The sequence below is a fragment of the Crotalus tigris genome, unplaced genomic scaffold, assembly GCF_016545835.1.
Source record: "Crotalus tigris isolate CLP2741 ecotype Arizona unplaced genomic scaffold, ASM1654583v1 scf7180000017628.32516253702:7417878, whole genome shotgun sequence".
Classification (NCBI taxonomy): domain Eukaryota; kingdom Metazoa; phylum Chordata; class Lepidosauria; order Squamata; family Viperidae; genus Crotalus; species Crotalus tigris.
Genome location: NW_024096523.1, coordinates 4,913,331 through 4,926,029, shown reverse-complemented (window position 1 = coordinate 4,926,029; position 12,699 = coordinate 4,913,331). Strand labels below are relative to the sequence as shown.

Here is a 12,699-nt window from a genome sequence, read left to right as displayed (position 1 = left end):
TCTGCTCCTGAGTTCCAGACGCCCCCAGTAGTGCGCCTGTCCTTACTCAAAGTTGGAGCTCTCCTACTACCTGGGTCCCCCCTATCGCGGCCCAGCGTTAGTGGAGAATGGAGGAAGCAATCATTCCCTCCACTGGAGCCCCGCCTTCATCCTCTGGAGCACCTGCTTCAGAGGATTCGGAATCCTCTGCAGCCCCTAGAAAGGCTGCAAGGAAGTCATCAAAGAAGGCTGACAAACAGGCAATCAGAAGACACCAAGCCCTAGAAAAAGAGTTCGACAGAGCCCAGAAAAGGGCCAGAATTGAAAATAGGCAGAATGGGGGAATAGGTTCTGATCTACCGCTGGGTCTCCCTTCATCCCCACGGGCCATTTGGTCATTAGGGAGCTCATCACAGTCCCAAACAGAGGGTGGGATAGGCGAATTCTCATCGCTCTCCCGATCCCCCTCCCCACGGAGGTTACAGGAAACCCCGAGGACCATGCTAACCACAGCACCTGCAGGGTCGCAGGCAATGGTCACTCCTCCTGCATTGACGGGGGATCTGCTAGCTACCCTAATAGCACAGGCAGTGGACCGTGCATTTGAGGCCAGGGCTCAAACTTCAAAAGCCAAGTCTCTAGGACTTAGAACGAGGCATCGGGAGGAAACGGAGGACCATCAGGACCTCTCCTCCGTCTCAGACTCGTCGGTATCTGAGGAAGCTTACCTGGACCAGCCAGGTACGTCACAAGTGATTCAAATGTCTGAGGAGGAGGAGGACACCTCACCTCAAGGGCCGTCCTTCAGCGGCCTGTTTAACCCTTCTCTTTTTGTTACTATTCTGCGCAAGGCTGAGGCCACAGCCCATCTGGGGCATGGGACACCAGCGGAGCCTGTCACAGTTGACACGGAGGCTGAGCCGACGTTCGCCGAAAAGGTAACCACTCAACACCGCATACCATGCCCGACCATGTTCCTAAACACAATAAGGAAACAGTGGGCAGCGCCAACCTCCCTACCGCTTCCTAGCAATGCGGAGAGGAAGCTATTTAACGTAGCAAGGGAGCTAGAGGGAACATTGGAGGTGCCGGTGGTGGACGAACCCATAGGTCCCCTGATATCGGACACGGCCATATCAGGAGATTTTGCTGAGGCTCTTAAAGCCGAGGACCGAAAGAGTGAGTCCAACTACAGGAGAACGCACCAGGCAATAGCTTGGGCTACCAGGGCGTCTACCTCCGCGTCCTTTTTCACCAGAGCCACACTTTGTTGGCTCCGTGAGCTACAGGGCCGGGTTCCCATGGAAGATATACGCACTCATCAGGAACTCAGCAAAATGGTAGCGGCCACGGAATATGCGTCGGACGCAACACTGTTAGCGACCAAGTTTTCAGCCAAGGCAATGGCGGCAAACAACACGAGCAGGCGCATCCTCTGGCTAAAGAACTGGCAGGCGGATACCAAATCCAAGTGGAAATTGGCTTCGGCTCCGTACCAAGGGGCAAAGCTGTTTGGTGAGGCACTAACGCCATACCTGACAGAGAACAAGGACAAGCGCAAGGTCCTTAAACACATGCTTAAAAGGCAGGACAAGAGACCCGGCTCCTGGGGAAGGAAACAATCCTTTCGTACGGAAGCCAGGGTCAACTACTTTCAAAATTCCCAACCCTTCCAAGCTAGACAGGATAGGGAAAGACAGGGGGACAGACAGAACACAAGACATAGGCAAACACAGGGAAGACGGCCCTTTCGGGGGAACAACCGCCCCTTCCGCCGTACCAGATGACTCCCGCCCAGACCTTCCCATAGGGGGCAGACTAGCAGGGTTTGCTCCCCAGTGGGAAGAGACCACCACGGACGTATGGGTCAGGAACACCATACGTCATGGTCTATATCTAGAATTTCTCTCAAAGCCCCCGAACCGCTTCCGCCCGTGCCCCTGCCCCACAAACCCAACAAAGAGAAGGCTCATGAACGAGGCCGTTCAGCACCTTCTAAACATACGGGCCGTAGAGCCGGTGCCTATGAACCAGAGAGACCAGGGGTTTTATTCTATCCTCTTCGTGGTCCCAAAACCCTCGGGGGGTTGGAGAGCCGTTTTGGATTTGAAAAGGCTAAATTTCTACATAAAATACCGCAAATTCAAAATGCAGACACTACGCTCCATCCTTGGAAGCGTAAGGAAAGGGGATTTTCTGGCATCGATCGACCTCACGGAGGCATACTTGCACATCCCTATCTCTCTGGCTCACCGCCGCTTTCTACGGTTTGCCTACAGGGGGCACCATTTTCAATACAGGGCACTTCCATTCGGCCTGTCATCAGCGCCCAGGGTGTTCACCAAGATTCTGGCGGTTCTGGCAGCACAACTAAGAAACGTACCAGTCAGAGTCCAGTGCTACCTGGACGATATTCTAATCCAGTCATCGTCCGCCCAGCAGTCTCGGGCGGACCTAAAGTTAGTGATAAAAATGCTGCAGGACCACGGCTTCTCGGTGAACTTTCCAAAGAGCCATCTAACCCCAACTACGAGAATACTCCACCTGGGAGCGGTCATAGACACAAAGGAATGCAAGGTGTACCTATCACAGGAACGCCTCAGCAGCATAAAGAAAGCCGTAAAACAGGTAAGCCGCGGTCAGTCAGTGACGCTGGTCTGCCTCTCCCAGCTGCTAGGGAAGATGATATCGACCATAGCAATAGTTCCTTGGGCAAGGCTGCACTCAAGAGAACTGCATGGTTCATGCTCCCGTTTCAGAGACAACAAATCAGTGCATCCCGGAAGAGGGTAGGCATACCTCTGAGAGTACGACACTCCCTCAGGTGGTGGCTATCTCCAGCTCTCCTCAGGGGGTCCCCCTTCAGGGAACCAGACAGAGTAGTAGTCACAACAGATGCGAGCTTATTCGGCTGGGGAGGCCACTTGGGGACCAAGTGGACACAGGGCCGCTGGTCAGCGGTGGATCTCCGACACAACATAAACTGGCTCGAGCTGCGGGCTATTCACCTAGCGTTAAGGCATTTTCACAGCAGCATAAAAGGCAGGCACGTACTGGTCCTGACGGACAACGTGACAGCCAAGGCCCACATAAACCGTCAGGGGGGCACACACTCTCGCTCGCTCTCGGCCGAGGCCCTCCTACTGGGGGCCTGGGCGGAACAAAATCTGGCCTCCATAAAGGCCGACCACATATCGGGGGAGGCAAACATCCAAGCAGATCTGTTGAGCAGATCAACAATAGATCACTCGGAGTGGCAACTACACCCGAGGATCTTCAGGGAGGTCTGTCACCGCTTCGGGCTTCCCCAGGTGGACCTTTTTGCCTCTCCTTCCAATGCCCACCTAACTCGCTTCTTCTCCCGATTCCCATCCAAGGGAGCAGAGCAGACGGACGCGTTACGGAGCCCATGGCCAAGGGGGCTCCTGTACGCGTTTCCACCCTTACCTCTCCTTCCGGCGGTAGTACGCAAGATTCTGCGGGAAAGGGCCGAGGTAATCCTTGTGGCCCCTTATTGGCCAAGGAGACCTTGGTTCGCAGACTTGAGGAGTCTCTCCCGCACGAATCCATGGCGGATTCCTCCGGAGAGGATCTCCCTCAAGCAGGGGGAGATCTCCCACCCAGAGCCACAATGGCTACAACTAGCCGTCTGGCTCTTGAACGGTCAATTTTAGCCAAGGGGGCTTGCTCACAGGGTGTAATTAGGGTCATACAGGCATCAAGGCGCCCCTCCACGAACCGTATCTACGAGGCCACGTGGAGAAGCTTCCAATCATGGTGCTCTAAACAGGAATTGTTACTCGAAGGGATCACAATTCCCAAGATCCTAGAATTTTTACTAGATGGCCTAGAGAGGGACCTCTCGCCAAACACACTGCGCAGGCAAATCGCCGCCCTCTCAACTATACTTTCTGCCAGCCCCGGTGAATCCTTGGGCAAGCATCCCTTAATACGATCCTTCCTCAAGGGGGCTGCAAACATCAGACCGCCAACCGTGCATAGGTATCCATCGTGGGAACTACCACGAGTACTACAAGCTCTTACCAGAGCGCCCTTCGAACCACTCAAAACATGTGACATTCGCTATCTGACCCATAAGGTAGCATTCTTGGTAGCCATCACGTCAGCTCGGCGGATATCCGAGTTAGCTTCTCTCTCAATGAGGAAGGACCTGTGCCATTTTCACAGGGACAAGGTAGTCCTAAGAATAGACCCTTCATTCATTCCAAAGGTCAACTCCCTTTTTCACAGATCACAGGAAATAGTCCTACCAGACTTCTGTCCAAACCCAGCTCATCCCCTGGAGCAACAATGGCACACCTTGGACGTACGCAGGGCACTAAGACATTACATTTCACGCACAGCGGAATTCCGACGCTCGGAAGCGCTTTTCATATCCTTCAACCCTGCTACTAGGGGCCGGAAGGTCTCGTCCTCTACCATCGGTAGGTGGATTAGGGCATGCATCACGGGGGCATACCAGGCGGAGTCCTTGCAAGTCCCCAAGCATATCACGGCCCATTCCACAAGGAGTGCTGCCACCTCAGCAGCATGGGCCATGCAGGCTTCTATTGAAGAGGTATGCAGGGCAGCCACTTGGGCCTCGCCCTCTCCATTCATTCGTCATTACAAAATCGACAGGTACTCCTCTGCAGAGGCCTCCTTCGGTAGGAGGGTTCTCCAGCAGGTGCTAGACCAAAGTTGCACACGGGACCAGTCTATTCCCCAACCCAAGGGACAATAGGCTTTGGTATGTCCCACTGCGTGGATTATCCATCTCCAGTGCTGGAGAAGGGGCGTTGACTTACCTGAACGCCTTTTCTCAGCACGGAGATGGATAATCCACACCCACCCTTATAGACTAGAATAATAGGGTATATTTAGTGGAGCCAAAACGTCTTACTGTCAGTCAATGGCTGCGCTCGAGTCAAGACTGGAGGATCATGGTCCAAGACGGGGCGTGGCAACTTTGGCTGACTGATCTGATTGGCCAGGAATACAGTCTCAACCCACTGCGTGGATTATCCATCTCCGTGCTGAGAAAAGGCGTTCAGGTAAGTCAACGCCCCTTCTCAGCACGGAGATGGAGAATCCACACCCACCCTTGTAAGTCATTTAGGCCTAGGGTTAGTTTAGTTTTGTGAGCCACAACGCCTTGCTGTCAGTCAATGGCTACGCTTGCATCAAGACTGGGATCTCTATGGTCCAGGACGGGCATGGCAACTTTGGCCGACTTGATCTGATTGGGAGGAATACAGTTTTTAAACCCATTGGTGGATTCTCCATCTCTGTGCTGAGAAAAGGCGTTCAGGTAAGACAACGCCCCTTCTCACAATTTGCAACTTTAAGATAATGTGGACTTCCATTCTGGGAGTTAAGTCCACATATCTTAAAGTTGCAAAGGTTGAAAAACTCTGTGCTAGCAGATAACTTTTTATAATCAGGTCCTTAATGGGATCGTTCCTGGGTTATTTTTCATTCTCCATTCCCTGTATTTGCCTGGTAACCTGTTCAGAATGAACGCTGATGCAGTTGAAGAAATAGGCAATAAATGATTTCAAATACCTGTTTGTTTTCCAGAAACCTTTCATTGTAATCCTTTGGGTTTAATATTTCTCTGTCTTCAGGGAATCTTGATTGTCAAATAGTGGGCACAGTAAACTGCTTGCTTCCATTCATTGTCGGCATTCCTGTCTTGAAGTGTAGAGCAGACTTCCATGCCTAGATTTGCAAGAGAGAACATACTTGGTTTGTCCTAGTTCGGATGTAACACTAAGATCAGAAGTTCAAAGCAGAACTGCAGAATTGAAGAAGCTTCTTGGAGGATAAGCGAAACATCTTCAAGGAAAAACCAAGAAAGTCCAATTGGACTTCGGTACAAAATCAAATTGTATAGGATTCTTTTTCATATTACAGATAGTCCTTGTCTTACCACCACAACAGGGACTGAAACATTCACCATTAAGCGGTGCAGATGTTAAGCAAGGCATCATGTGGCCATTCCCCAATTTTACAACCTTTTTTTTTTGCCGCGGTTGTTAAGCAAGACATGCAATTTTGCAACTTTCCCTGTTGCCTTTCCCATTGACTTTGCTTGTCAGAAGCTGGCTGGGAAGGTTGCAAATGGTAGTCATGTGTATGTGTGCATGCGGCCATTGTAGGTGCACAAGCGCCCAAATCATGATCACATGACCTTAGAGATGTGACAATCATAAGTATGAGGACTGATCATAAGTCATTTTTCAAGGTGTTGGAACTTTGAATTGTTGCTAAACAAACGGTTGTAAGTTGAGGACTACATGTATACATCTCATTCTTGGTCTTAGGAAAGATTCCTAAATAGGCAGACCCTATTTCTGAAAATCCAGTGTTTCTGGCATTTATTTAGAGTAGAGCAGGAGTCTTCAAACTTGGTCCTTTTATGACTTGTGGACTTCAACTCCCAGAATTCGTCAGCCTGGCCAAGCTTGAAGACCTCTGGAGTAGAGTGTAGAGTAGGTTGGGGCTGCAGGCCAGGGTCCTCGCCTTCGTTGTCTGACTCCCTGGAGGACTGGCGGTCTTCTGTTACCACCAAGCGATCCAGTAGCCAAAAGGAAGCACTTGTGGGGAATAGCAGCTGCTGTGGAAGCTGTCAGGCTGAGTGGCAGGAAGTGGGCAGGAAGCCATGGCACAAGCTGCTTTTTTTTTAAAAAAAAAACCTTTCTTTTTTCGATTGCTCTTTTCCCCTTCTTATTTTGCTCTAGCATCCACTGGGAAAGGTGCAAGAGACGACTCAACTCTTCCTTCTTCAGTCCAACAGTTGATGCTTTCTAGATCAGGTGGAATGTTAGTTAATGTTTCTACTTTTCTGGTGGTGAAGGAAGGGCTTGACGGGTCTCTGGCATAGTTGCAGATTTAACTCTGAAAGTCAGGGCCTGTAAGCCCTTAGGCCAGACATGTCTAACTCGTGACGTCACGTGACGTTGCGCAACGTAGGTTTTCTGGTGATGCATCCGGCCCACGGGCCGGCAGTTTGACACCCCTGCCTTAGGCCAGTGTTTCTCAATCTTGGCGACTTGAAGACCTGCGTACTTCAACTCCCAGAATTCCACAGCCAGCATAATTCTGGGAGTTGAAGTCTACAGGTCTTCAAGTCGCCAAGGTTGAGAAACACTGCCTTAGACCAGCCTTTCTCCATCTCAGCAACTTTAAGATGTGTGGACTTCAACTCCCAGAATTCCCTAGCCAGCAAACTGGCCTTGAGCATAAAGGGCAGATTTCTATTTTAAAGTTGCTGAGTTTGACAAACATGCTTAAGAGCTTGTTGCTGAGCTGGGCAAAGGTGCAGAATCCAAGGAAGTATCTACGACGCTTGAAAAATCAAAAGGGAAAGCCAGTCTACACAGCAGAAGCAGCATTTGGTGACCTGTATCTAGCATCAGCTTTTGCACTGACAACAGTCTGCTTAATTTTGCATTTTATGGAAGGAACAAAGACATTTGTATAGCTTGAACACCTGGCTTCTTGGATTGCTAGAGATTCTTGCTCTGCTTTGGGGTGGCTTCAGAGGACTGTTCACAACTGCTCAATTGTATCTTCAAATAATAACAACTGGGTGGTAAGCCTCCTTGCAGGTGTTTACTAACTATTCAACATTGCACTTTCTCAGTGCTGTTTGAAATACCCAAGCACAATCTTGGCCAAGAAGAAGGTGTTACCAGATGGTTGAGGTTCTTCATGATTTTAGATATCTTATAACTGCTGGTCTGTTGGTGAAGGTTCCTTTGGTTTATGGCACACTAACCGTATCATTCCTAAAAATGTTCCATCAGATTCCTTCCAGGTAGTCCTCAAATGACAACGGTTCATTAATGACCGTTTGAAGTTACAATGGCACTGAAAAAAAGTTACTTATGACCATTTTTCCCACTTACAACCGTTGCAGCATCCCCAGGGTCACGTGATCAAATTTTGAGCGCTTGGCAACTAACTCCTATTTACGATGGTTGCAGTGTCCCGGGGTCATGGGATCACCACCTGCGACCTGACAAACAAAGTCAATGGGGAAGCCAAATTCATTTAACAACCGTGTTAACTAATTCAACAACTGCAGTGATTCACTTCACTTGGCACAATCACTGTGCTAAGAAAGGTCGTAAAATAGAGCAAAACTTATTTAACTGTCTTGTGTAGCAACAGAAATTTTGGGCTCAGTTGTCGTAAGTTGAGGACTACCTGTATTTCGTTGTGTAGCTACTCTAGGCGTTTATTATTATTATGCCTTTTCTAGTCACACCAATCTTGAGCCTTCGGGCCCATAAATTAGCTTGCCCCACCTCACTGCCTTCACCTTGACCAGCATTCAGTGAGCTATGCTCAGCACCTTCCCAGCTGAGTTCCAGGTGTTGCGAAGGGCAGGTTAGCTCTGACAAGCAAATGGGGGAAGGCAGATTTGCTTAATGAACATGTGATTCGCTTAACAACTGCAGTGATTTGCTTAATAGTAAAAGGTTATAAAATCAGGGGCAGTTCACTTAACAGATGCCTTGCTTAGCAATGGAAGAACTACCTGTACAGGTAGCTTTGCCTCTTACAGTCTTTTTTTGGCTGGTTCAATGCAGAAATGACTGTGGTTTACAGATGCATCTTCCTATTTGCAACAGATAATCTTCGCCTGACCATTAGCCTAAAGCGGGGTTGTCCAACCCTGGCAACTTTAAGACCTGTGGACTTCAACTCCCAGAATTCCCCAGCCGGCATGGGCATGTCTTAAAGTTGCCAGGGTTGGACAGCCCCGGCCTAAAGTTTCTCTCTTTGGAACCAAAATTACCACACAATAAAAACAAAAGTGTATCTTTGTACACTCTGGGTCCATTGATACACAGAGTTTTCTATTTCCTCTGAGATCAGCAACAGATTCACGTTGTTCTGGCTGTTTGCCAATTTGGTAGCAAATTGTTCCAAACAGCTACACTGAATCCCTTCCTTTTCCTGAAGAAGATAGAAGAAAAGGAAAAGAGTGATGGTGGAAGGCAATGTTTTAGGGGCTTCTCTTTTGTTCCCCCAAGTGAGAGAGAGGACGGAAATTGGAACTATGGACCCCCACTTGCCGTGCTTGACTTTGATTTCATTATTTCATTTTTTTTTTAAAAAAAGGGAGGCTGGCAGGCTGCACGGGAGAACACCAACTTCCAGTGTCCTGTCAGCTTTCTGCCATCCAGCCAGGAGTGAGTATCTGTCCACTCTTTTTTTTTTTTTTTTAATTAACTCTGGTGTTACTCAGACTGCTCATTCCTGGTTGCAGCTACAGCTAGTTGGCTTCCATGAGTTGGTTCTTTGTTTAATTACAGCTGTCTTCCGGCTATCTTCATGTTCCGTGTATGTCTCTTTCCTTCATTTCCACACAGACACACAAAGTCCTCTTGCGGAAAATCTTTGGGCCTCCAGGTTTTCAGGGTGCTTAAATGTGTTTGCAAAAGAAAAGGGTGCCACCTCCATCTGGAGGATACCTGGCTTGCTCGCTTTCCATATTGACAGGTGACCTACGGGCACAATTGAGCCCAACATTTTGGTTGCTAAGCGAGATCGTTGTTAAGTGAGTTTTGCCCCTATTTTACGACCTTGCTTGCCGTGCTTCTTAAAAGAATCACTGCAGTTCTTAAATTAGTAGCTGCGTGAATCTGAATTCCCTGTTGACTTTGCTGGTCAGAAGTTCGCAAAAGGGGATCATGTGACCCTGGGACATTGCAACGGTCATAAATATGAGTTAGTTGCCAAACATCTGAATTTTGATCACATGGGGGTGCTGCAACGGTCATGTGAAAAAAAAAACGGTCATATAAGATGGGTCTGCAACCTTGACAACTTTAAGACTAGTGGAATTCAGCTCTGGTCTGACAATAGCACTGTATGCTGAATTATTAGGAGACATACAGTACTTATCTTGAAAAGACAAGGTACATCTTTTAGGATGAGGGTGAGCAATCTATAGTCCGAAGTTTCCTTCTTTGAATCAATCCCAATCTTGTACAGGCTCCAACATCTTACTACGGTACTAGAAATTCAGTGGCATGGTGCTTCGTTACAGCAGAGACATTTTATAACACATATTTTTAAATTTTTAAGCTCCAATAATGCATCCATTTTATTGGGGGAAAGTCAATCCCCATTTGACTTGAGCAGGGGATTGGACTAGAAGACCTCCCGGATCCCTTCCAACTCTGATATTCTATATTCTATGTTCCCATCAGAAAGCAACACAAAACACCCCATAGCTGGCTGAGGAATTGTGGGAGCTGAAGTCCACAAGTCTTAAAGTTGTCAAGGTTGCAGACCCCTGATATACAGTAAGAGCAGGGGTGGCCCCGGTGGTTAGGATGCAGTACTGCAGGCTAACTCATGCTCACTCCAGGAGTTCGATTCTGAGTTGCTCAAGGTTGACTCAGCCTTCCATCCTTCCAAGTTTGATAAAAAGAGGAGCCAGTTTGTCCGACTCTGTAAACCACTTAGAGAGGGCTGGAAAGCACTATGAAGCAGTATATAAGTCTAAGTGCTATTGCTATAAATCGCTTTTTGCAGTGCCGTTAAAACTTTGGTCGCTGAACGAACTGTTGTAAGTAGAGGACTACCTACATTTTATTTTATCTGTTTCTTTACTGCACCCCATGCAAACAGACTGAAGCTACTTACCATTATGGGAATAACAACAACAACAAAAAAACCCACAGCAAAACTGTAATAATGAAAAACATATTTGTAAAAAAGTTGGCAGGGGGCAGGGAAACCAAAACTGAAACGGGCCCATTCAGCCAACATCCATGCAGGAAATACATTTGTACATTCATTCCAGATGATATCACTCTAGGAATTTCATGTCTACATTAGAAAGCAAGGCGAATGGATATGCTGGCCCTCAACTCGCTTTCCCCATTGGGTGTCCCTATGGGGAAAGCATGGGAATTGTAGTTCAACACATCTGGAGATCATCATGCTGAAAAAGATTACTGCGGGAGTTTAGCATAGCAATACATTTATTATTTTTTTTCTTTTGGCAAAAAAAAAATCTGTGTTGAACCCCGTGGGGTGCTTCGGAATATATGTGCGTGCCAGTTTTCTCTGCAGGTTTTAATGCTCTCAATAGCCCTTCGAATAGAGGATGCAAACAGATACTAAAACCCAGAAACGGGCACGGCAGTCTTGTTTTATGACACGGGAAAGCCAGATTAGATCCTGAAGACTAGGTAATTAAATGTTGTAACACATTGTGGATTGAAGAGAAATGGAAAGGACGTATTGCAGCTGTTTGTAGCCAAGTGTGTGGGCTCGTGGTTTCCCCACCAAGCTAACCGTGGCCGTCTCTGTTTCTCCTTTTCTTAGGCCAAGAGAAAACTGGATCTTGAAGGAACCGCTCAGCAGCGCATCCCAGAATTCCGAACACCGAAAGGCAAAGGAACCGCACTCCCACATATCCCTAGTCCAAAAAGTAAGAGGCCTTGGATAAGGAAACACTGAACGAAAGGATGCTTTGGAAGAGTCTAGAGTTGCTGTCTTAAGTTTCTAGTCCTCATCGAGGATCAGCTTGAAATGGGGTAGGGGCAGATTCCAGTGAAAAGTGAGAAATCTGCTTCGGTATCAAGGTTTTTATTCAGCTTGACCTGCTTAGCTCAGTTTTTATTTTTATTTATTTCTTTTAAATCACAAAGTGTTTGATTTTGCAAAATTGAATTTGGGTCAGCTGCCGGGACTGGAGATGTACTCTTCCGAACTTTCGTGCTGGAGCCTATCTTCAGAGAATTTCTCTTAAGGTGGGCTCCAGCATGAGTCTGAAAGCTCGGAAGAGTAAATCTCTGGTTCTGGTGACTGACCTAAATTAGATTTTGCATCATTATCCTGGGACATGTATATTTGCTTTCATTCATGTTTGGATTTTACCCACAAGAACAGAAGTTTGTATAGAGCAAGGGCATTTTTCAGTAAAGGAAGCTGTCGTTTCTTTTTCCTTCTGTCATACTTCTGGGAATAACATTACATCCTGAAGAAACATTACATGATACTGTTGGGTTATCTTAGGAGCCTAGATCTAATCTTGGTTTCATAACAAGCATGGCTGCACTGAAACCCTATTGGCCACTAGAGGGCAACAGAACACCATCTTTTAGTCTAGATGCTGAAAGGATTTCCTATTTCAGAAATATCTTTTTAAATCTCTTCTACAAATTTTATTTTAAAATTTAAAATAAACCAAAATTATTATTATTGTTGTTTGTTTTCCTGCAATTTCCACCATCCCTGGTCAAGATTATCATCCAGCCTGGGATGGGGGTTGTATTCCAGCGCATCTTGAAGGCGTTGGAATGAGGAAGGTGGTTTTTAAAAAGGCAACAAAAATCCAAGCAGAAACTTAAATTTGCAGGAAATTTAATGCATAACCACTCCCAGGAATGGTTAGATAAGAGACAGATGGCCCACATCTGGATAGTGGGCAGGGAAAGAGACTCTCCCTAGTTTCTTGGGCTGTAAAGGGTGGGGGGAAGGGAATTGCACTTTTAGATTTGCAAGATTGATGTTGACCTTCCAGCTAAATGAGATATTTCAGTATTCATGCAGCTTCTTCGTGCTGGGAGATTTTTATGAAGTTCAGCAACTGGAATGTGTAGACTATTTACCCGTGACAAAGTCACATTACCTGAGGTGCACCATGAGGAGGCTAGACTTCATTGCACCCCATCAAAGCAGAGGAAC

At 47.4% G+C, this 12,699-nt stretch overlaps 1 protein-coding gene across 1 annotated transcript in view; it reads left to right on the top strand.

Annotated features, from left to right (window-relative positions):
• E2F2 (E2F transcription factor 2) overlaps positions 1-12,699 on the top strand; it is a 55,736-nt gene that overhangs the window by 31,172 nt on the left and 11,865 nt on the right. The window contains exon 2 of the mRNA XM_039334294.1: positions 11,335-11,440. Within this exon, the coding sequence (XP_039190228.1) occupies positions 11,335-11,440 (106 nt within the window). The remainder of the gene's footprint in view (positions 1-11,334; positions 11,441-12,699) is intronic.